The sequence below is a fragment of the Perna viridis genome, chromosome 5, assembly GCF_037379345.1.
Source record: "Perna viridis isolate PV_CMFRI_1.1 ecotype Kerala chromosome 5, ASM3737934v1, whole genome shotgun sequence".
NCBI classification, from domain to species: Eukaryota; Metazoa; Mollusca; class Bivalvia; order Mytilida; family Mytilidae; genus Perna; species Perna viridis.
This window is the reverse complement of record NC_142449.1, coordinates 44,560,529-44,584,682: the sequence shown is the minus strand read 5'-3', so window position 1 is coordinate 44,584,682 and position 24,154 is coordinate 44,560,529. Positions and strand designations below refer to the sequence as shown.

The 24,154-nt window shown below is 31.3% G+C and overlaps 1 protein-coding gene across 1 annotated transcript; it reads right to left on the bottom strand.

The window, feature by feature from the left end:
• Positions 1–6,455: 6,455 nt before the first annotated feature.
• LOC148617875 (uncharacterized) lies at positions 6,456–22,585 on the bottom strand. Its single transcript, XM_088585494.1, has 8 exons — positions 22,510–22,585; positions 14,144–14,634; positions 12,935–13,442; positions 12,027–12,531; positions 11,219–11,350; positions 9,964–9,997; positions 9,216–9,384; positions 6,456–7,937 (listed from the first exon to the last, which is right to left on the bottom strand). The coding sequence occupies exons 2-8, from the start codon at positions 14,441–14,443 to the stop codon at positions 7,894–7,896; spliced, it is 1,692 nt and encodes a 563-aa protein (XP_088441620.1). The 5' UTR covers positions 14,444–14,634; positions 22,510–22,585; the 3' UTR covers positions 6,456–7,893.
• Positions 22,586–24,154: the final 1,569 nt, after the last annotated feature.

Sequence of the window (24,154 nt, the reverse complement as noted above, 5' to 3'; positions counted from 1 at the left end):
TTCCAAAATGATATGGAAATTCTTGCCCTTTTTCTTTGATTCCTTTTTCTGATGATGCATATAGTCAAATTACACTTTCAAAATGGTTGGTATTTTCATATCGTGTTTCACCCACTGCCTGATTCTTACAGAAATCGGCACTTATTTGGTGCAAAATTCAACTTGCTGGAAGCTAATTTGTCTTATCCCATAGAAAAAAATGTTTTTTCTATTTTGCATGCAGCATGGTATGTGGAGTTCAAATGGCAAGAATTCTCTCACACACAAAAAGTTAAAAGCAAGTTAAAGTTAAAAAATATGAAATTGCAGCATAGATGAGAAAAAAAGGGTAAATCTGTATTAAGAAGAGGTTGTATCCATCAGCAAGCCAATGATACCTCATTGGTTTCAAACTATCAAATCTGTAAGCCAAAAGCCAGAATCCGATCACAAGCAAGCTGGGGGTATTTTAGAACTGAAACTGAAGACGATGTCAAAGCCACAAGCTAAACATGAAAACATTCTGCCAAGTACCAACAATGAAGAATGCAATAAAAATTTTAAGTTCCCCCCCCCCCAAAAAAAACAGACAGTCTAGATACAACTGAACTATAAATGAGAGACCATAAATAACACACTTAAGTCAAAGCTAAGAACTAAATATGTAATTGATCTGCCCTATACTGTGAGAGTACCATTGTTTGTTGGGTACCAATTTTCGTGGTTTTCGTGGGTAGAACAAACCACGAAATTTGGTTCCCAATGAATAAGAGATTCCCATTGATGTGTACACTGAAAACATTCAAACCATGAATTCAAGTATCTGTAAATTTGTGTTTATTCCCTAATCCACGAAAAATTGGTATCTACGAATTAAAGTACTTTCACAATATCAGCTTTAAAAAAAATATGTTGGGCATAGTTATATACAAATTATATGTTCGACCAACCTCTAATACACTAAACACCATACAAGCTAGAACCACCCCCCCCCCCCCAAAAAAAAAAAAAAAAAACCCAAAAAAACCTAAGTCTGGGTTTAATTATCTGGAACTAATACTATTTATTCATAGTTTAGTTTGTATTGATTGTGAATAAATAAAAACAGTGATCAGTGATATTGTTTTAATTGTTCTTTGCACTGCAAAGTAATCATTAATATGTTCATACCAGATGATACGAAAAAAAAACAACAACCTATATTCATTAAAGCAGGAAATTTTAGCTGATGCAAGTTTAAGCACATCTGGGTGATGCAAGAAGTTTGAGCACACTTCAGTGATGCAAGTTTGAGCTCTCTTTAGTGATGCTAGTTGGAGCACACTTTAAGCACACTTCAGTGATGCAAGTTTGAGCTCTCTAGTGATGTAAGTTGGAGCATACTTTGAGCACACTTCAGTTGTTTAATCTTTACTGGGGAAAAAAACTTAAAATTAACAAAATGATGTTTTCATTGTTGTGCAAGATAAAATAGCCTTGTGACATAAAAGGTATCAAAAATGCCCTAACAAAGTCACATTATTGAAAATTAACATCAGCAAAAATAACCTGTTTTACCATTTAAATAATATATCCCACAACTTTCCATCAAAATTAGGTGTCATCCATACCAATAAGCATTTTTCAACAGTTATCCACAAAATGATACATGTACACAAATTCAACATTTTACCTATATTTTTATTTGTCATTACATATACTGAGTAAGTGGATTGGTAAGTCCACTTTAAATCTAACTTGTGAAAAACGTTTATAAATATGGATGATTCCTTAAGGAGGTAGACCCAGGGTAGGGGACATAACTCTCAAAATCAGTGATATGTTTGTAACATAATCAATTTCACCAAAGCCTATCAACCTTTCATGTGAAACAGACAGAAATCAGTCCAAGTTACTTTGATGCTTACATGATATTGATGTAAAATGCTGAATACAAATGTTCCAATAATTTGTTAGAGTTGTGTCCCTTAACCTTGGTCTACCCCCCTTCATGAGATAGTATTTTACAATATAAATGACATATAAAAATAGACAGTTTCATAAGCCATCATAATTTGAGTCTGACAAAAAATTGGCACCAAATCAAACAAACCAAGAGAAGGCATCGCTGCTAGCACCCCTTCTTTTTCTGAGGAACCCTACCTGGCACCCGTCCTTTTCAAAGTATCTGTAAACACCCCTGAAGGCATTGCTAGAAAACTTGTTTCCAAGTTATTTTTTGATATTCCTAAGATAATTAAGCAGGGAATAATTTTAAAGGGCCCAGGATCAATAGCTAAATAAAACTTGACAGAGATTTTAATTTTCACAAAATATACTTTTATATTCTTATATGATCAATACAAAAAAACTTTTTGCCAGTTGAAGTTTAAATGTTAATGTTTACTCCTTTTTGCGGGATTTTAACATTATAAGTTGTAAATCAGTAATACAAATTTAACTGAGAACACAAACATCAATATAAGGGGGGGGGGCAATAAATATTCAATATATAAAATTACACTGACTGATTGAGTATATGCCATTATGACCGAGATCATGCAAAATTAATAAATACAGTTAGCTTTTCAAAATAATGCAGTTCATTCTTATGAAACCTACAAAAATATTTAAACATTGAGCACACCACTATTCATTTATATATTACAATGCATGCTACTTAGTCTTTCAGTACAATTATATCAACATAAACAGTAAAGTACTACAACGAAAACAACAGACTCTTTGGTTACTGAAAATAAAACAATAAAGAGCTGTGCCATCAGCACATGATATATCTATCCCCTTTAATAAATGACAAATTATTGTGAGCCTTGTTCAGTTATATATCCCCTTCAAAAGTCCCTACAATGTGGATTGGTCCAAATACATGACATGACATGTATGGATCAGGCATTATAGTTCAAGAGAAAACAACCCTATTTTTGTATGAACTCAATAATAAAAGATTGGATTTAAATTAAATTGAAAAGAAGCTCACATCAAAGAAAGAAAAAAATTCACTGAATTTTTTAAAACTTGAGTTATTCATTTTCGATTTTTTTTTTGTGAAGTCTGAAAGATGAATAGACAGACAACAGTATACCATATTTCCTACCTAAAAAAAAAAAAAAACAAAAAAAAAAAAAAAAAAAAAAAAAGTATATAAAACCAAAGACCCTTTGGTAACTCAAAATAAACAACACAAAAAACTAAAACTAAAAAAATAGTAGAAGTACATTAATCATATACATCTGTGTCATAACAATACATGTATATATAGATATTAACATTTGACACTGATCTTTGACATTTATTTATATTAACCTTTGACATTAAATATGACTAATAGCAGGATTGTTACAGTAGTTTTGCAAGTCACTACAACTAGAAAACTAGAAAATACAACTAGGACACAATCTCCTTATGAAATTTGTATATTATGATTTTTTTATCTAATAAAAAAACCCGTCATTTTCCTTGGAATTATTATAAAAACTGAAATTTGCTCTAAAGTCACAAATTTGTAATAAGATAAAATATGCATTTATACCTAAATTTACACAATACAATGTTTAAAAAAACCTTTGTTCTTTCTAAATTTATCTCCCTTTGTTACATCATTATTACTTTTTTTTAAATAGAAATTAATGATATTTTATATACTACATGTATAAGCCTTAAACAACTGTAATTTGAGTTCAATATGTAGTAGTGTTTAACAAATGAAATGATTGGCTAACCAATGAAAACTTCTGCAGTATGACAAACTGTATATGCTTCTATATGTGTTACATGTATTAAAAATCACCTTGCATATTATCATTTATTTAAAGACACATATGTATGATGACTCAGTGAAGTTAAACTTATATAAAAATACATGTACATGTACAAGATATGAGTATATTATACAAAAAAGCTGCAGAATTTTTATAAAATATTGATCAGACATGATTTTATTTCCATTTTAAAACAGAATTTGGCTTTTTTATTCATGATTTTTTCCATTTTGACTGTTTCACAGTCAGCTCAACCCTTACAATGGCAGATTTCTGTTTTTTTTTAACAGCTGAGTAAAATCATGTCTGTATTGATACACATTACTGGTTTAATACTATTGATGACTTGTATAAGATGTATATCAAAGATACTGGTATATCTGAGCATTCTCAAAATCTCGACTAGATACTTAATGAATATATATGGCAATACTGACTCTTAATTCTTTATCTGGTTACATTTACAAGGTTTTAGAAGCTGAAATCAAATGACCCCAAAAACTCCCTTTTTCCCCCCCAAAAAAATATTTTTCTAACTTTCCTAACTGGTCTTTTAGACAAAGGTATTTTAAAAATCCATGGGAATCTAGAAACTGTCTACATAATCCAGTTGTATAGATATTAACCGTTGACATTTAGTACAATGTATACCAAAATTGTAAATATAGAAATGGAAGGTAAGACAAACGGCAGCTAATGTGTGCTTAAACTGTGAAGAGGAGGTCTTACAATTTTATAGAAAAAAAGGAAAAAAAAATTTACTATTTTTGAAACCTCACAAAGTTACTAAACATTAGGGGTGAATAAGAATTAAAAATTATTGTTTGGTATAGACTTAGAGAAGTAATAGCTAACACTGTAGTGAATCAGAAATTACAGTAAAAATGGAAACAAAAAAAATCATAGAAAATGTGTGCTTATATTCTTAAAATAATTAACTGCTTCAACCAAACCTAAATTGTAATTTGTACAAATTTAGATCTGGGCAATTAAAAAAGAAAAGGAAGAGCTCCCAATTTATGAATTTTTGCTGTTTCTAATGGTCACAGTGACTATTTTCACATATTCATTCAAATGAACATAGTCAATATTCAAAGGCAGCAACATTATGGCAACTTAAAAATACTGTTTGTGACATCACAGCAGAAAGCTTTATTGAGACAGTGACCATATATCACTTATAAATATACGATCAGTGCATTTTGACTGCTAAGATTGCAGTATAAATGGTGTTAAATAGGTAAAAAAAAGAACACATGTCAGAAAGAACCAAAGTTGTCCATTCATATTAATTATTTATGGAGGTGGATCAACAGTAAAGGACACAACTATTACAAATCATTTGATTGTTTGTATATAGTATTTAACATCAATCTAATGCAAGCATTAAAGTAATTTAGATTGATTTAATTCTGTTTCAAATGAAAGCTTGATAGGCTTTGGTGAAATTGAATATGATACAAACGTATCACTGATTTCAAGAGTTATATCCCCTACCCCAGGTATACCGCCTGAAGTATGCCTATTATAATGTTTAGAGTATTTGCTTTCTTTCCACTCTGGCAGAAAAACAAAGGATTTCAACTAAAATAAGATTTAAGGTAACTAACAAAATACAATGTATCACAAAATATTGTCTAAAATTCACAACAAAAGTTACATTATTTTATAACACAATTGAAAATATGCATATACATTACATACTACAAATTACAAATAGGACTTGTAGGTCTCTTTCTAAATTTATTTATGATCCAGAATTGAGAGCATTCGTTACCGAGTCCAATTTTATTTAAGTTTGCTACTTCAAGATATATTACTGTAATATGATGCAGAGATCAGAATTTTTCTATTTAGTGTCATCACCAAACTTGTTGCAGTGTAGAAATAGTTTAGCATCATATTTTTAACATCTGATCTACACACAAGAGGTTTCTGTTGATAAGATTGTAGCAGAGGTTTCATTAATTCTTTGCAATGCAGCTACTTTTGGTTTTGTAGGAGGTACTTTTCATCATTTTCCTTTATAAAAAATTTTGGAAATTTTAGAATTCTGGAGGTACCTTTCAGTAGCTTAGGTGGGTAAAAGTACCCGGTGCTGCCTGTTAATGAAAGGTCTGCTGTAGTCTTTATTCTTTTAACAACAACATCCAATGCTTTTGTATGGAGTTAGGGACCCATTCATGTGAATTAACATGGTCCCATGATGAGACTTACAAGACTTAAAAAAAGAATCTGTTTTGTACTATGGCCTTCAGAAATTCAGTAAGGATCCACTTTCCTTCACTGAAACTTCAACAAATCAAATCAAAGAAAAGTAATTGCTTCAATCAAATGTTAAAAAAAATTTAGGAAAATTTTACGATAAAGGAAAAAGAACATCTAAAAAATGATATGGAAGCTCATCATATTTTACTTTATTAACAGGCAGTCCATGTAGACTCAAAGCCTACCCTTAAATATAGACAGCACAGAGAAAATTTAATCCCACCAATTTTAAATTCCTATGATGTCAGAGAGAACATGATTTTTTTGTATAAAAAGTGAATGACTCAGAACATATAATAAAAGTTCCCTAACAAATCATCTTTGAAAACTATAAACAGATCAAAGAGTTATTGCCCCTTATTTTAAAATTTCTAGTGCTTTCTCTGTAATTTTTCTTGTCCTTACCATTTCAGAAAATTACTAACCAACATTTCTTTATTATTATTATTTTATTTATTTATTTTTTTTTTTTTTAGAAAACTTGAGTTTAAAAAAACCCCTCAAAACTGAGAATGTTAACGCAGTAAAAAATCCTTAAAATAACAGAAATAAACAAAACAACTACACCACTAACTTTAACACTGATCTGGGCCTGCCAAACCAATAACTCATGGATAGTAGACCATGACAATACATTATCTTCCAAAAATGAATAAAATCAAATTACAGGTTACATCAATAAAGGGTGATTATGAAAAAAATATATCTGAAGTTTTAATATTTTCCAATTTAATCAATTAAAATTCTTCAAAGACAAATGAAAAAAAAAGCTTCGTTGAGCGCAATTTGATACAACCACAGTGGTCAAACCCTGAACAGTTGATGCAAGAGTGGACACATCATTAGTTTTTGTGGGCGTATAATATGCATTGCAGTTGTAAACTCCCTTAACTTTCATTAATAGAAAGAGAAATACATGAGATTTGATTGTGCTTTTTGATATGATATTCTGATCTTAACTTCATAATTGCAAGAGAGTTGGTTACTTATCAAAATACAGATGTCGTAAAGGAGAAGGGGTGATAAAGGATCCTATTGGCCTAAAATTAATCTGGAAATTAATCATAAAGTGTTGAATGATATAGTTATGAATTTGGAGACTTTAATCCAACACAAACAAGACATCATAAATATTTCTGATAATTCTAGCATTGAAAGGAATGAAAAAATGCTTGAAGTTGACCAATATTTAGATATTTTGTACATTTTGGTAACTTTCTGGTCATATTCTTGACAAGTAAATAGTGTTCACACCCAAGAAAACAACTCCATATTTAGTGAATACATTCTTTATTACATAGTTTATCACGTGTAAAAATATAAAGTTGTTTCTTGGGTGTGGACATAGATTTCTGGAAGTAAATATCATTTTCTTTTACAATTTTCAGCACTTTTTGCTAAACGATGTCAAATTGTGGCACCATTATGACACCATTACAATGAACTTATGCCACAAAATATTATTTTGCTGACTTATTTGTTCCTAAGTTTTAAAGAGAAATATTTTGAAATAAACAATTTGGATGACAATTTATTAACAATTTTCCCCAAAAATATTTCAGGGTCAAATTTCACTATTTCAAAAAATGTTGTGTTGGTAAGCAGTCTTAAAGCCCCTGGTTTTATCTAATATGAGTGATCATCTGTGATTCAAAGCTTAATGTTATGTGTATTTTCATTTTTGACAAAACCATAAATAATGCAAGCATATCCCACAAACTGCATGTAAAACAAAGAATACAAATGTAAATACAAATTTCCTGACGCTTTGGATTTATAAATAATTGGTACAGAGAAAATACAATTTCTTTTCTTCGTTCTGTTTATCCTAGTGACTACCTCTGCAATATCTGACATTTCTTTCCCCTGTCCTCTAATCACCTTACTAGATGTTTCCATAATTTGGCATGTTCTGTGAACCTTGAAAACCTGTCAAAATAGAAATTCATACATTTAGAAGAAAATCATGACCTAAATATAAAATGGACAAAAGTTTCTTTAATTTTCAGCATTGTACATTGAGTAATGTGTTAACTCATACACAAAGACTTCTTTTAAAAGGTTTAAGCTAAGAGAATAATAGTGACATAATCAACATTTTTAAGTAAGGGCTGGATACAGTGGCATCATTTTAACATTAAACATCAGACAAAAACATATATTTTAATTTGAGAGTGGTGAGGTATTGGAAAAAGTGCCTCCTGACATGTAATTCTGGAACAGCCTTAATACATGTATTACAGATTTGTACCATATATTGTTGGAATATTAACTTTTATGAATAAAAGAACAGCATTCCAATGTCCCCTGCAAAAAAAAAGTGCAGAAAACTTTATATTCACTGAAATTTTCTAAGTCCAAGGGCCATAACATCCATACCAATCAATCAACCGTTACCAAAGTCGAACTTAATCTGTAACTTCTAGTAAGACTACATACAAAAGATAATATCAATTGGTAAAAGCATTACAAACAAAATTGTGGAAAACTATAAATTCACTGAAATTTCTAAGTCCAAGGGCCATAACTTCCATAAGAAGGTCTCACTTACCACTTCTAACATTTCCATTACTTTACATGTTAAAAAAAGTAATTTTCAAAGTCTCACTGTGAATTCCCAGGACAAATGACATCTTAAAGTTTCATACCGTTGCGAAGTTTGGAAAATAAGGCTTCCAAAATCATTATGCTAATGGTATGATGATTGTAGAAATTCTTCACAAAATTTACTTGAATAAATAATACTGAAAATCCACATTTTTACCTGTTCTGCTAACTGACAGCATGGAGGCAAATTACACATGTAAACAATATTCATACACTTTTGTAGTTGATTACATATACGATTTTAAAGTACACATTCTCAGCTTTATTTTGACTACTTTTAATCATAATACACACAAATAATGCACTTACAATGCATAAGTCTAGGTTCAGTGTTTTTGGTACTACATAGAGGGGTGGCCATTTGACCCAGAAGTGGTTAGTGAGACCGAATCATTCAATTGTAACCAAAGTCAATCGAAATCTGTAACTCAAAATAAGGCCACATACCAAAAACGAACTTATTTGGTAAAAGCATTACAAAAAAAGTGCGGAAAATGTAAACGGATGGATGCCCAGCATTTCCATGTCCCCATGCAACGTGTCGCGGGGGACAAAAATGCGTGATAAATCAAAAATTTATTTTGCTAGGCCTGTACTCACCAGCACCTGAAGGCCACATGTTTCTATTAGCTAATGGGTCACTCCACTGCATAGATAAGGGACGGTGTAATTGGTTCCTGGCCTGATCACCTGGTCCTATTGCCGGAGGCTGGTTAGGTGTGGGCCATCCTTGTTTCCGAGACCATGCCTTGGATGAGGTACAATCCTTCTAAAACACAATGTTACCTACATGTAAGTATCTTATTCAGGGGTTTAAATTTACTTTCAACAGAGGAGGGTCCTGGACTTTTCAAAGTTTCAAATCAAAGGTTCAATTATTGAAAAAAACTAAAAGTTTCAATAAAGTATCAATGAAAACAAAGTCTGGATTGAAGGTTCAAAACTTTGGTGAATGAAATTTCAAAAGTCCTAGGTACATCTTTTTTTTCAACAGGTAATTGGTTAAAATTTCATTATAGCATTATCAGTATATTGTCTTAAGTTGATGATGTTAGACAAAAAGTGTACACATTTTTTGACAAGTTAATGTGCATATGAGGAAAACTGTCACCAGAGAAACATAATCATTCTTAGACAGCATTAGTGCATTCATATCAATCTACATTTATAGACTCTTAATAGTTCACTTTCAACTTTCAACAAAAATGCCTTAATGTTATAACTATCTTGAGTGTAGAAATGTAAAAGTTGCAGATAAGAATTTTGTATGAAGTTCTTTTTTTTTTATTTTCAGGAGTACATCATGTTCTTTTGTTTTTGTTTTTCCAATTACTAAGTCAATACTTACCTGTTTTTCACATTCATCATCACTGCTACCATTCCTGTAAATAGAATTTAAAATAATTAGCATCTTAACAACTCAAAGGATTTAATTCAAAACAACAAATGTGCACTACTTAAAAGTAAATAGATTTAAAGCAGTGTTAATTTGCAGGACTGGTAAAATGAACATTATGAAATTGATACAGTACATATGGAACTTTGTACGAGACATTGTTCCAATATGTAATTAAAATCTGTCAAAACATTTTGAAGTCATTTCACAGCACATGTGGACTCAAATAACAAAAAAGACAAGGCCAAATGAAAAAAAATCTCAAGGTAAAAAAAAAATAGTAAAAAAATAGAAATTCGTACCCACCTTACCTATTTTTTTTAAAGCATGAAACCAGAAATAAGGTACTCGTGATTTTGTTTTGGTCCAAGCAATAAACTGCAACAATTTAGGAGTTGTTAAATGTTTACAAGTGTTGAGATGCAATGTAATGTCCTTCAAGTAATCAAATAACCCAGCTATGTTCTCCCTTTATAGTAGATCAGATTTAATAAATATTGATTGATTGATTATGGTTTAACTTCCTATGGCAGATATTTCACACATTTCAGGACTAGAGCGATTGACCAATGGAACAGACCCTGCTTTGTATTAGACTGACAAGTTGGGCCAGATTGTACTGGCTCACAGAAGCAACAGCCAACAGGTGAGCATGCCATCCCACTCAAAACCAATCAGTTATCACTTTATTCCCTTAAATACTACATGCTTGGTGGAGAAGCAATGAGCCTTTGGTGTGACTACGCTGGGGACCGAAACCCACAACCTTCCACACTCACAGTGAGCATGCTACTTTGAGACCTCTAAGGCTGTTCATAAAAAAATATATTTGCATACAAACTTATAAGATATCAGTCATGTTTCTAATAATTTTTCTTGAACTAATACCACCAATCTTTTCACATGAATAAGCTCTGTGTTGTAAAACAAGATAAATATTCCAAGATACTAATATTTTCAAATTTCTATTTGGAAACTGTAAAAAATAAGAAAAATCTCTTCTGGCAGTCAAAAAATAGTACATGTATAAGTAGGAATTAAGTACAACCTTTACCACCATTAAATAAACTTACTTTGTGCCAACTGCATGTACAAAGCCCATTCTAACAGCAATTCTATTTGAAAGTTGTAAAAGACAAGAAACGCCTCACAATGCACCCAAAATAAAGGTTCAGCATTAACATTAATTACGTTTTAAGAAACTTACTTGGAGTCCATTGCATGTACAAGGTCCAGCCCAACAGCAAAGAATTGTTCTCCACAGGACGAGTCATCACTTAGGTCATCAGAATCCTGTATAGCAGACCAGCTACTATTGGAACTTATCATTGTGTCAGTACTGAAATCAGATAGTACAATTATTGTGTCACAGAATGTGTGTTCATACAAGTACAACTGACATAATGCAAAGAAATGTATGCCTATAGTTTATACTGACTTTGGTAAAAAAGATACAATGTACTGTATTGTACATATATCAATGAGTACTTAAATTCATGATTATTAGTCTATGAACATATTGGCGTGTACATGTACTTATTTTCACGGAAATTGTAGTTATTATAGAACAATGATAGAAAAACTTTTTCGCATGTAATTACTTTCTCGGATAGTGCATGATCATGCGATTTTTGAAAATAAGTATCACGTATCAAGTACAATTACAGTAGCTTATTGAAAGTATAGTGTGTAAAAAAAAATATTTTTCAGAATATATATAGGCAAGTTAGAATTATAATACAACCTTGAATACAATCAACCATAAGATAGTTCTGTTGGAGCTATTCTTGAGGTTATATTTGTATGTTGAATAAAAATATAAATGTTATGCTAGAACAGTACATGGCTGACCTTTAAGTGTCAAAGGAAGTCTTAGACTACAGTATGTTAGTAACATACTAGCATAGACTTAATCAGATTTGCTACCAATACTGATGTGTAATTTTCATTAGTTTCATATATTAATATTTGCCAAATGAACTTAATTCAATTTTTATTAGTTTTTAAGTACCTACCACTGAGCAGGCATATTGTTCATGGGCCAGGTTCTATTCTGTCCATATTTATAATCAGGATAGGCCCAACCTGGACCAGATAAAGCACTATGTGATGGCTGAGGACTCAAAAAATTTGGATTTGGACGATTGAGCTCATGAGAGTATCTTCTAGGTAGAGTCCCACTGAAACCTAACATATCTTGATAGTTCATTTGGCTGCTAAGAGCAACACTAGGCAAGCTTGATCTGTGAGGCCATGTATTGCGACCAGCTCCGCCCACGCCAGAAAAGTCTAAAGAGCCTTCAGAATGTCTCTGCGTTGGAACTTTACTGGGTGGTCGCATATCATCGCTGCTCCCTGGTGATGGCGTACGAGATGTGTAGATAGTTGGCACAGTTAGGTGATTTTCATGAATTGTTTCCATGTGTTTAGGTTGAGCAGTACATGCTGACAGAAGGTTAATAACACTGTCTATCTCTTCAGCAGATGCCAATGGAGACTTGCTCAAAATCTGACTTTCATCTGCAAATTGAAATGCACATAAGTGATGGAATTCCAGTGTTATCCATGGATGAAAAAACCCAGAACTTGCACCGATGTTTAATTCAAAATCACTTTTTTGATCCATTATATTGGGATTTTCATTTGATCATCTTTTTCTCAGTTTTGCCCACAATGGTAAACAACCTATGGAGAACCCTTGACTTCTAAATACATTGAAATGATTGATTGATAGGCACTTAAATATTGTACGAATCTAAAATTAGCTTGTACTATAATATGTTTTCAATTGGTTGAACTAAATAAGGTGGGTTCAAGAACATCATTAACTTGAGAGAGGAAAGTTAAAAAAAATCAAACATTTTATTTTTTAAGTCAACTTAATTGTTTTCAAAAGTATCAGCATTTAGTTCTTATTATTTACCTGAAACAGATCCTAGCACTTTCAAGTCAGCTTCATTTGAACATTCATCTATATCTGGTCCTATCTGAACCAGTATACCTGTTTGGTTATCTCCCTTTAATGCCTCATTTTCAGACTGGAGGACAACACTCTCCTTACTTTCAGCTTTAAGATTGTCTACAGGTTCAGTTTTAGCCAAATCCACATAAAAAGAGCTATTATTCTCATCAGGGGATGACTTTCTTTCAAATAAGGAGAAAAATGATGACTTGAGAGTATTTTGTTTTGGAGGCAATTTTGGTGAAAAGCTGCCTTGGTTCTGTTTCTTGCGCGAGTTGCTGCGACTTGGTGACTGTCTTGGTGAAGGGGGTATCAAATCCAAGTTACTCATTTGGAGTAAAATATCTTTGTTGTCTGAACACTCACTGGACTGGACTAGAATACTGAGTAAAGAGGCAATTGCGGCAGAACATACTTGATGATAGTCCAACTGGACTTTTAAAAATAACAAAAAGCACCGACATAATATCTGAAAAATAAGACAAAAATATTTTGGAATTTTGCAAAACTTGCACAGGTTAACAATCATAAAAAATAACTACACAGATTTTGATGGTACCGGTATATGTAATTTTTAAGAACGATACTTGTAGCAATTTTCTACAATTCCACTTTCCAGTCACCCGGTACCAGTACAATTTTGGTGTGAGGAAGTTGTACATTATGCTCCACTTTCCCTTTAGCAAGTAGAAAAGTAAAATTTTCGTCAGGATATGTTAAGTTTGATAAGCAAATTTCAAGAGTGGGAAAGTGAATCTTCATTTTGAGTTTTCCCATGGAAACCTAAAATTTTGAAAAATTCTAGAACACTGCTTGTAGGCCAAATCTAGGAGTTAAAGTTTTATTCTGTACCCTACAGTAGTGTAAAAAATGTTAACTTTACGTTTAACTTAACTTAAAATTACTTATTCCCAAACAATTAAGTGATTAAGATAATTTCTCAAACTGTGTATTGAAATTCATATTACAATTTTGCTATGGTGATTATTATTGTTCCAGTTTTTTGTTGTTGTACATGATGTTTTCAAGTAAGAAATGTTAATCATGCATAATTTTTTGCTTCTTATAATTAAACCATCTTTTATAACTGAATATCATGCATTTGGAAAGTATATCTTTTCTTCAAAGGAACTGCTATTAATTGATTCAAATAATTTAATATTTTCTTACTTGTGAGTTTGAATGAGAGCAGTCTATCTCATCTCCCCCTTGGTTTTTTAATCCTAATAACAAATTCTCCATTTCTCTGAGCTTGGCTACTGGATCCAATCCATTTGTTCCAACATGAACCAGTTTAAAAGCTTTACTGGTTTCCTGTCCAAGATTTTCATAGCATGTTCCTTTGACTGCATTATGGAGGGAATCAACAAGATGGGTACCAGCCCCATCAAATTTCTTCCAGGCATCTATGTAATCAACAATGCCCTTGTGACTCTTCAGAACATGTGCTGTAAAAGGTGTCTTGCTCATTTTGAAATAAGGCTTTGCTGATTTTGTGCCATCTCCTTTTTAAATCAGTAAAGGCTTCTTAATGCAAATTTGTTAGTTGGAGTTTCAGGTTTCGGAATACCATATACAAGGTTCAACTTTATAGCACTGCTAGGCACCATGGTGCAATTCTGTAGTTATGAATACAAATGAACTTCTGGTAGATACATCAACTGGAAAAGTTTTAAAAATAAATAATTTGCTAATTTTGTCAAAACTTCGTCAGGTGATGATTTGAAATGTTAATAAAACTCAATCACATGTTTAATCATTTTGGTTTTTGTCTTTATAGAAATCAAACAAGAGATGGTTCAATATGTCAAAAACCCACCTAACTCACTTTCAATTCTTGTTCAGAAACAGTTACTGATCACATAGCCAGTCTTAATTTTTCATTTGGTTGTTGCACTTTTGAGATAAAAATTACATATTTTAGTGGGAGATGAAATGTATGATTTTCTCAAAAATACGGATCTGAAATCATTATGTAAAAATATAGTCTATGTGGACTGAAAAAGCATCGTTTTTTTTTTCAAAATGAATTTCCTCTACCATTAGCAATGTCTGAATTTTATATGGACAAGTACTTTAAATGGAGTGACTTTGTACATCTAACTAGACCTGGTGGCGAAAGAGAACTCACAACAGCTTAGACGTATCAGTAGGATCATCTACCTTTAAAAGAATATGGCAAGAATTATCTGGCTTCATACATGAGAACATATGATGCTGAACATTCATAAAAAAAAATTACCGCACTCCTTTAAATTGTCTAGGGGTGTTGCATGTATATGTACCTGTATTGCAATTTTAAAAATGGCAGATGAACAAAACAATGAACAAACCGACAGACAAGATGACATCTGACTTTTTCCTTCATGACTGAGATATTTACATTATGTCCAAATGTGAATATTTTAATTCTATGAAATTCTGAATAGTTCAGCATTATTGAATAACATTGTCCATTTCCTATCACGAAAGTTGGAATTTAAGCCATGCCCCCTAACTACGGAACTACTTCAATGGTATCCAAATACACTAAAGCATGCATATAAATTACAAATGACAATATCATTTCATGACATTGAAAGTACTGATCTGCCTTAAAAAATGTTGATTTCATATAAGAAAAACAATTCCTTGTTATCTTATTTCAGTTTTCTAGTGTTTTTGAATTAAAATACAATGTATAAGAACTGTATTCAACTGTTGGCTAGATTGTTGGATATATACATGTAAGTGACTGTGGGTCAGTTTCCTCCACAACATAAATCTGTTTGCAGTTTATTCAGCTAAACCCACTCAAAGTTGTTTATATCCAATAATCTAAGGAACAATTGAAAACAATCCTTACGAAACTAAAAATGGCTGAACAGTGCTTGAGATCCTTAAATATTTATCATAAAATCATTCATTCAAAATTCAAACTGAAGGGAATATATACATGTATGTTTTCCATTTCAACCATAATGTTAGTATTATACCGATACTTTTTCAATAGCTAAAAAATAAATGAGAGGCAATTAATAATAAGACCCTACATGTATAATTTTAACAGGAAATTTAGATCTAGATCTCAAAATCTTACAAAAAAGAAGTTAAAAGTAGATTTGATAAAAGACAGTAACTTTACTCCTAATAACTTACATTGTAACTTATATGTAATAAGATTTTCTTCTCCTTCACAAGAACTAGCTTTTAAAATTCATGTGTCCCCCTAAAATTATTTTTGGGGTATTTTTCCTTCACAAAAATTGGTAAAATGAATTTCTAAATATTCATGTCCTACCTGAATCAAAAGCATGTAGCATATAAATAAAATTTCAAGGATGGGATAAAATCTATTACAATCTGAGAAAAAGCTGCAAAATAATGTATATTTTAAATGTCAAAGGTAGCTCTGCACTTTGTACAGACAACCCAGGTGGAATTTCTAATTCCACTCATCATAGTCTCAATGGTACATAGAAGTGAAAATTTTATTATGGTCCAAATCCCCCACTATTAAGGTGGATAAAGTTGTTTCAACATTTTTTATGTTTACAGACCAATATAAATTTTAAACAGCAATCAATAGAGAAGAAATATTGAAATATGATCTATTCAATTTCTCCACAGTGAGCAACTGGAAATGACATATTCGCTTGGACTGTAGTGTATGCTGGTAGACAGTTTAACAAGCTGTTGCAAAATTCTATGCATATTCAACCCACTTATGAATTGATCTGCAGAAAACAAGGGACGAGTCTTTCTGACCACAAATGTTATGAAACCAATTAATAGGAAATAAAAAGGTTTTATATACATATGATAATGATTTTCAGGATATACATGCAGATTACATGTAGGTCTACCCTTTTAATAGTAAATAAAATGTAACAACAATCAAATCAATGCCTTTGATATTTTTAAACGGGAACAATTGACAAGGAGATTGCAACTTACATGTACATGTACTTATTAATCACCTTTGTGTTAACTGTTTGAATTCAATTTCATCCTCAGTTGCAATTACAACATTCAAATATGTTATAAAGTTTATTTAGCTATCAGATCAATTCTAGTTTCATTTCTTGATGAGTACAATAATAAAAATAACTGGTACATCAATTGTTTGAATGGTCGTTTCCTTGAAAGTTTTCTCCTTGTAATGTAAATGTTAAGACCTTTTATTTGTTATATAACAAGCTAATCTTTATAAAAAAAACTTCCTTAAAGCTCTTGGTGACCTTGTTAAATGCAATTGTCCAGGTTTTCATCTAACCTGAATAATCCAATCACTCTCTAAATTCATCTCTCTGTAATGGAGTGATTGTACAGAAAGTCATATAACAACAGGATTATTCTGGTTTTTCACCATGATTTTTGTAATGTACACTTTATGACCTTTCATTTGATATACAATGACCCTTCTTTCTATGAATTAAGCATTTTGCGAGTATTAACCCCAATCAGATTGTTTTTGGGTAAAACAAAATTCACATTTGTAATGCACGTTACAACCTTTCATTTGATATACCACAAGCTAACCTTCAACATGTATGAAATATCAGGTTTGAAAGTTTGATTTTATGAAATGTGCCCATTTAGACCTTCAAAATGATATGTCAAATGAGTCTCTTTCCACTAAGTTGAATTCTATAAATAAGCACTGGTAAAACATACACACAGTTGTAAAATATGAAAATTTCAATTTTTTATATTGGTCCTTGGTATTATGTCAAACTAATGTACTCAAGCAGACCTTCTATTTCGTGTAAATATTATGTGTGAATCTGTTGTGGATTTTGAAATATACCCATGTTCATAAAAAAAACCCAAAATTTTAATAGATCCAAAACAAGACATGTCAATTCTAAAAACTATGATAATTCGCAGAACATGTAAAAGTCATTTACAAAAAAAATTGGGCAAATTCAAAGCTTATTTGAACACAACTAGAAATACTGTGAGTAAACTCACAAAAAGAATACCCACGCTTCAGATGAACTTAAATGAAAAATACTTCTTTGGCGTCATCAACTTTTCTATAAAATTACATCCAAATCCCTTGAGTAGTTTAGGAGGAGTTGTGTTTAGATAGTGTTTACATGTAAAACCCTTAATTTGGGTTATATCCTCTTGGAGTCCTCTAACAGTAATTATATTTCTTCATGCACATATTCATATGATACCTAACTATCCTATAAAATTTCATTAAAATCCCTTCAAAGGTTTATGAGGAGTTGCGCTTACAATGTATTCACATGTAAAACCCTTGATTTGGATTATTTCCCCTTGGAGTCCTCAGACAGTAACCATATTCCATTACACACATCTACATATGATACTCAAACTTCATATACAGGGGCAGATTCAGGCGGGGGTGTAGCAGGTGTGCGCCCCCTAAAATTTGCAAAGCATGGGTTGTCAGGGGTAGATTTAGGCAGTTTTAGGTTGAAACTTTAATTTCTCGATAATTTTATCACAAAAAATATCTACATTGCACCCACTCTAGAAGAACAATTAAACTGTGCGCCCCCCTAATCTAAAATCCTGGATCCACCCCGATATACAATTTCATCAAAATCCCTTGAGTGGTTTAGTAGGAATTTAATCATGTAAAACCCTTACTTTGGAATACCTCAATTAGGAGTACTCTGACAGTAATTTGATTCTTTCATCGTTCATGTACATCTACATATGATCCTTCCTATCAAATTTCATTACAAGAAATGATGACAGATGGACAGACAGACAGGGTGATTCCTATATACCCCCAAACCCTGGAACCAGAAGTAATAAAGATACGACACTTCAACCATATACCTGAATATCACATGACCCTGAAAACAGTTACAAGGTCAAGGTCATACAATCATGTCAAGGTCACAAATGCTACTCTTCAAAAACAATTAAAATGTCATAATTTTTAACAGACAGACTGATTGTAAACTTGGGATCAAAATATGCAGTTTATGAAGAGGGTCATTTTATATGCTGCATGTATTTTTTAATATCAGGGTGTGAAGTTTGCAGTGAGAAAGCTTTTTAAAAGTCTGTGACCTTAGATCTTGGGTGGAAATGAAAGACCACATAGTGTTAAATCTAGGATTAAAAAAGGGCATGGTAATTTTTTTTTTCAAAGGGAACTTTTTGTCGCGATGATTGATTTTTAGGGCACACTGATTTGTTTAAAAACTGTTACACAATTAAAAAAATCAAAGACCCATATGAATTACAACTTTTTTTATTTGAAGTAAAACTTAATTTGAAAAAGTCACATACAGTACCTGCCAACTTTGGAAAATTCTGATGGGGGTTTTTATATGGGGCAATGTGTGAATCAACATTTTCGTGACATATTTTGCAAATTGCGTGGGTTTTACTGAAGTAATGTATGAAGGAGACAATCGCTATACATGCAGCATTAAAGGGCCTTTTTCAGTTGAACAACATGTGCATGCATTATAATACATGTAGATTGAAATTTGTAAGCCTCCCTTTTTGTGTTGGATTCCTCCAAACCTATTAAAAATTCCTAAGTTTTTTTCAAATTAAATAAAAATAAATGAGAAAACTTTTATTTACATTCTAATTCATTTCTTCTATTTGAAAATTTATACATTGAACACATATTTATGTCAGTTGAAGTTAGTATTCATGTTGTGAACTTTGAAGTTTTACACCTTAGCAAGAATTTTGGGGACTAAATAATTAAGTCATTATGGACTTTAAAGGAATGAATCTTCAAAGGATTTTATCATCTCTTATATAAGTTATCTCCCTTTTAACTACAATTTTTTTTTAACATAGTCCCCCTCTTCATTTTTCAAGATATTCTTATCTTATGTTGTCAACATCTAGTGGTCATCATGTACTATAGGCAGATGAAGCTGCTAAGGTTTTCAAGATCTTTTAGAGTTATGTCCCTTTACAACAATTTATTTCATTGTTATTTTAAAAATCATTAGAAATAAAATCAACCTGAAAATAGTTACAAGTACACAAGCAGATGACATGTAAATCCCTTGAAATATCATACTTAAGTTTTGAAAATTTATATTTTGCAAACTAGAAGTCGTAGAGACATGGGACATTTACCTATGATGGCTGTATCAAAACAATCTATATGGTTTGTCAAGAATATGATTACTTACTACTATAAAAACAACTCTGGATTGTAATTATTTATTTCAAATTTATTAAATTTATCAAAATTTTACAGGTATACTCATGTAATTAAGGAATGCTAGTGATGCAGCTGTCAGAAATCAGTCCGACTTACATGTGTACAAGCAGGTCACGCCTAGGTTCCAAAATTTTGGACTGAAAAGGGGGGTCTGACTTATAGCCGGATCAACTTACATGTATACATAGTGTATATGGTAGGTCAGCAATTCAACTTACATGTTTACTCCACATTGATTTCTAGGTTGAAAAATATGGTATCAAAATTATTACATCACATGAGATTAAACTTACATTTTAAGACATAAAAAAAAAGATCTACAATGACTAATTTACCATATAGAACAATATACATGTAGTATGAAATTGTGGGACGTCAGGTACAACAGTTACATGTATAAAAGAAAATTGCAATTTAAGTCATGTTCAAAATGAAGAAATTTCACACTTCATTGTCCTCATTATGAACAAGAAAGACAGAAATTAATTGATAAAGTAAATAATTTGGTTCCTAGCTTTACAGATTACAATACTAGATCCAAAATCAAAATTCTTTTACATAGTAAATCACACACTGAATATGACATAAATATTAAAAAAAAACATAATGTTATATTTTAAATTTATGATGTTTCACTGTAATGTACATTTATTGGTGTATACTGCTGTACCCTCTTTCCGATGTATACTTAGTTTTGATGTATTACTAATTTCCCTTTTTGTACGAAACTGATTGCACGTGCTTGGGTCAGAGGTTAGAGGTGGCCAGCTTGTTACATGAAAACAACAACAAAGATCAGATTGGTATTCCAGGTAGTTTTCAAGTCTCAAGCTCAACATAGAGTATTTCCAACTTTCCCAAAACCTCTGTATGCCATATTATTTAATCCTTTTTAGAAATGTATAAAAATACACATGAAACCAATCAATTGACATTGATTTATCGTCTGCTATTTGCACAGCTTCCCAAACAATAATCACACGACCAAAATATGTCATGTGTCGTACGAATTAACTATGAAAAGCCAGATTAACAAAAAATTAACATTTTTTGAGGTTTTGACAAATTAAAATATCAAACATACTATCCCTCATCTTAAAAACATTCTGCTTAGAAAAACTAAATGGAAATTAATAGTTTTGCAGTATTTAACACTAGAAAATTTACACAATGAACAAATTTAAGCTAATTTGGGATATTTTTTTTATTTACAGATTTATAAAAAAAAAATGAATAAAAAACAGTATCACCCTGATGCTTAGAAATCTGCCTTCAATGCAGTACAGAATGGATATTTGTTTGTTGTACAGCTTGTTTTTTTATGCTGCTGTTGATTTTATTAAAGTTGTTCAAATGTATAAATGATTTAATTTTCCAAATGAAAAATAAATTGCACAAAAATGGTATATAAAATACTTATATAAAAATATTTAAATATTAATCAATTAAAAATAAGCAAGTTTCAATAATCTAATGATTGAGATCACCTAGTATATCAATTTTAATTAATCTAAAATATTCTAAATGATTTCAATTCTTTATCAATTTCAATCAAATGATTATTTGAATATGAATTGAAATGAGATAAACATCATTTTGAAATAATTTGCCTTAAAAAATGAAGTGTTTAAATTCTCACATATAAACATTTCTCTTTAAATAGACTAAAAAAAAGATTCTATGAAGTTATTTTTTGTCCAGTACTACATTTTTTTTAAATAAATCAAATATTAGCATATTTCTATTTATTTAGTGGAAATATTGTATCCCATGTGGCTCCATATACATATTTAATTTCTGAACCGGAAATGCACAGATTTTGGGTATGACAACAATAATGGCGGTTGATTAACATTTGATTTTCAGTCACTGGTGTAATAATTAAATAAAGACATGCACATCAGATAATTTACAGAAGTGGAAAGTAGAAAGTCAGAATTTTATTTATATAAGTAATATTAGTGTTGTCTGGTTAAATTGGTAACTCGATCGGAAGAATATTATTTTGACCAACGGAATTGGGGTATCCCAGTATAATAGGCCATTACCATGCACTGTATTCTGTAATTGAGTTTGTGCCAATAAAGCATTTGTATTTTGTATACTATGTATACTAGTCAGACAATAAGACAGAACAATTCTCGCCAACCTGCTCACCACAATGTTATTACTCAATGAAAATATTTGTATGAGACCTCATTTCTGAGAGCAAAATGTCATCAATCTTCTAGTAATATAGACACAGGAGAGGACAGCGAGAAATACTTGCTGGCGAGAACTACATTGTACTTCTTGACCAGTAAATGTCACACAAGTGAGGATGGTTTATACTAAAAGTAAAATATTTTAACGCAGACTCATTAAGATTACATACTAAATCATTTTCTCTGCCCAGGTTTCAGTTTTAGCATGAAAATGAACCGGAAGTGGTATCAGCATATTAAAGTGTTCATTCATTCAACTAGTTTTAATATGGAGTAGACATTGCCTATGGGATATCAGCGAGCACCATGAGCTTTACCATACTTAAAACGGCATTAAAACTCCTTAGGCACACAAAAGGGGGAGGGGTAGGATGATTTTATTGGCAAGCGCAATGTTTTTATTTAAATAGTCCATGGGCTGGGAGGATCCACCATGCTAGCTGCGAAATCGTAGCTCCTGATCTTTTTGTTTGATTTTGTGATCTAACTTTAAAAAAATAGTTAGAGCTACGTTTCGCAGCTACCAACATGCACCCAAACTCATCAACCTTAGGGTGATTTTCAGGTACCTTTATATCCTCCTATTACTGAAACATTTTTTCGCCAAAGAATAGTATTTGATTCTTTTTCAGCACAAGCCTTAATGTGTATCCCACTGGGTCAAAAATCCAAGATTTTTGTGACTCAATTGATCGAGCGTCTAAGTCTTCCTGGGACAGCATGTGTAAAGATACTAAATACATAAATGTATAACCATATAGCATAATGTCTCAAATTTACAATAGTATCAAGAAAATTGCGGTAACACTTAGGATTTTGGAGTAATATGAAAAAAATATACCCGTACACCACCGAAAAATCGCTGAAATTGACATATTTTCAATGTCAAAACCCCTAGAGTATCTATCATGCTTCAGTGAAGTATGGCTTATTTGGTATTTTCTGTTTAGTATCATCACAATTAATACCCAGGGGGTTCTTTAATGACTTGTTGCGATTTACGTAATCAGAATTTATCCAAAAATGCCCCCAAAAATGGATTTTCGATTTTCCCATAAAAAAAATTAGACTTTACAAGTTATAGCTCAACTTAAACGTTTCAAGTGGGGTATCATTCGATAGATAATCTTATTTTCTACATAAATAAACCACGAAAAACCAATTTTCAAATAAAAAATTTCAAGAAATGTTAAAAATATTACCACTATCCCTACAAAACTATTGTTTTAATTATGGTTATATTTAACATATCTGCTCATTTCAGGTGTGTATTTTTCAGTTTCAAGGTGACAATAATGAGTATTTCATAAGAAGGGGGATTTTCGGAATTTCATATTTTCTTCCATTTTACCTGTATTGGGCATTTTTTTTAGGTACCCTATATCCAACAAGCTTTTACATATTTAAACACATTTATGTAGCATCTAAGCTTTCTAATGAACCGATGCAATGCATAATTTAACGTATCCCATGCCATTTAGGCGAAAGAATGGTACCCACTCCCCAATATAATTTCTATGAAAACCCACAATTCATATATGATAGATTCGATTTTTTAAACGGTGTGAGATATATTTTTGTCAGTTACTCATCGTAACTTCTTTGAAACCTCATATGTATCAAAATAATGTTAACAAACAAAATTATGTTGAAAAAACTCTGATATTTTAAATCTAAAATATACAATTTACGTGCTAAAATGCGTGATAATCTGTTAATTCTTAATTTTCCCTTTTTTATTATTATGTCATTTTCGGGATAATTAAAGCATATTTAGTTGACAATATGATTGATGCATAAAGATCTCTATAATAA

What these genes read in the sequence shown, in the direction of transcription:
- LOC148617875 (XM_088585494.1), bottom strand. Translation starts at nt 14,443, where the DNA reads ATGAGCAAGACACCTTTTACAGCACATGTTCTGAAGAGTCACAAGGGC. An exon ending in AGTGCTAGGATCTGTTTCAG is followed by an intron (nt 12,532 to 12,934) that starts GTAAATAATAAG and finishes TTCAATTTGCAG; the next exon opens with ATGAAAGTCAGATTTTGAGC. An exon ending in ATGATGAATGTGAAAAACAG is followed by an intron (nt 9,385 to 9,963) that starts GTAAGTATTGAC and finishes ATTGTGTTTTAG; the next exon opens with AAGGATTGTACCTCATCCAA.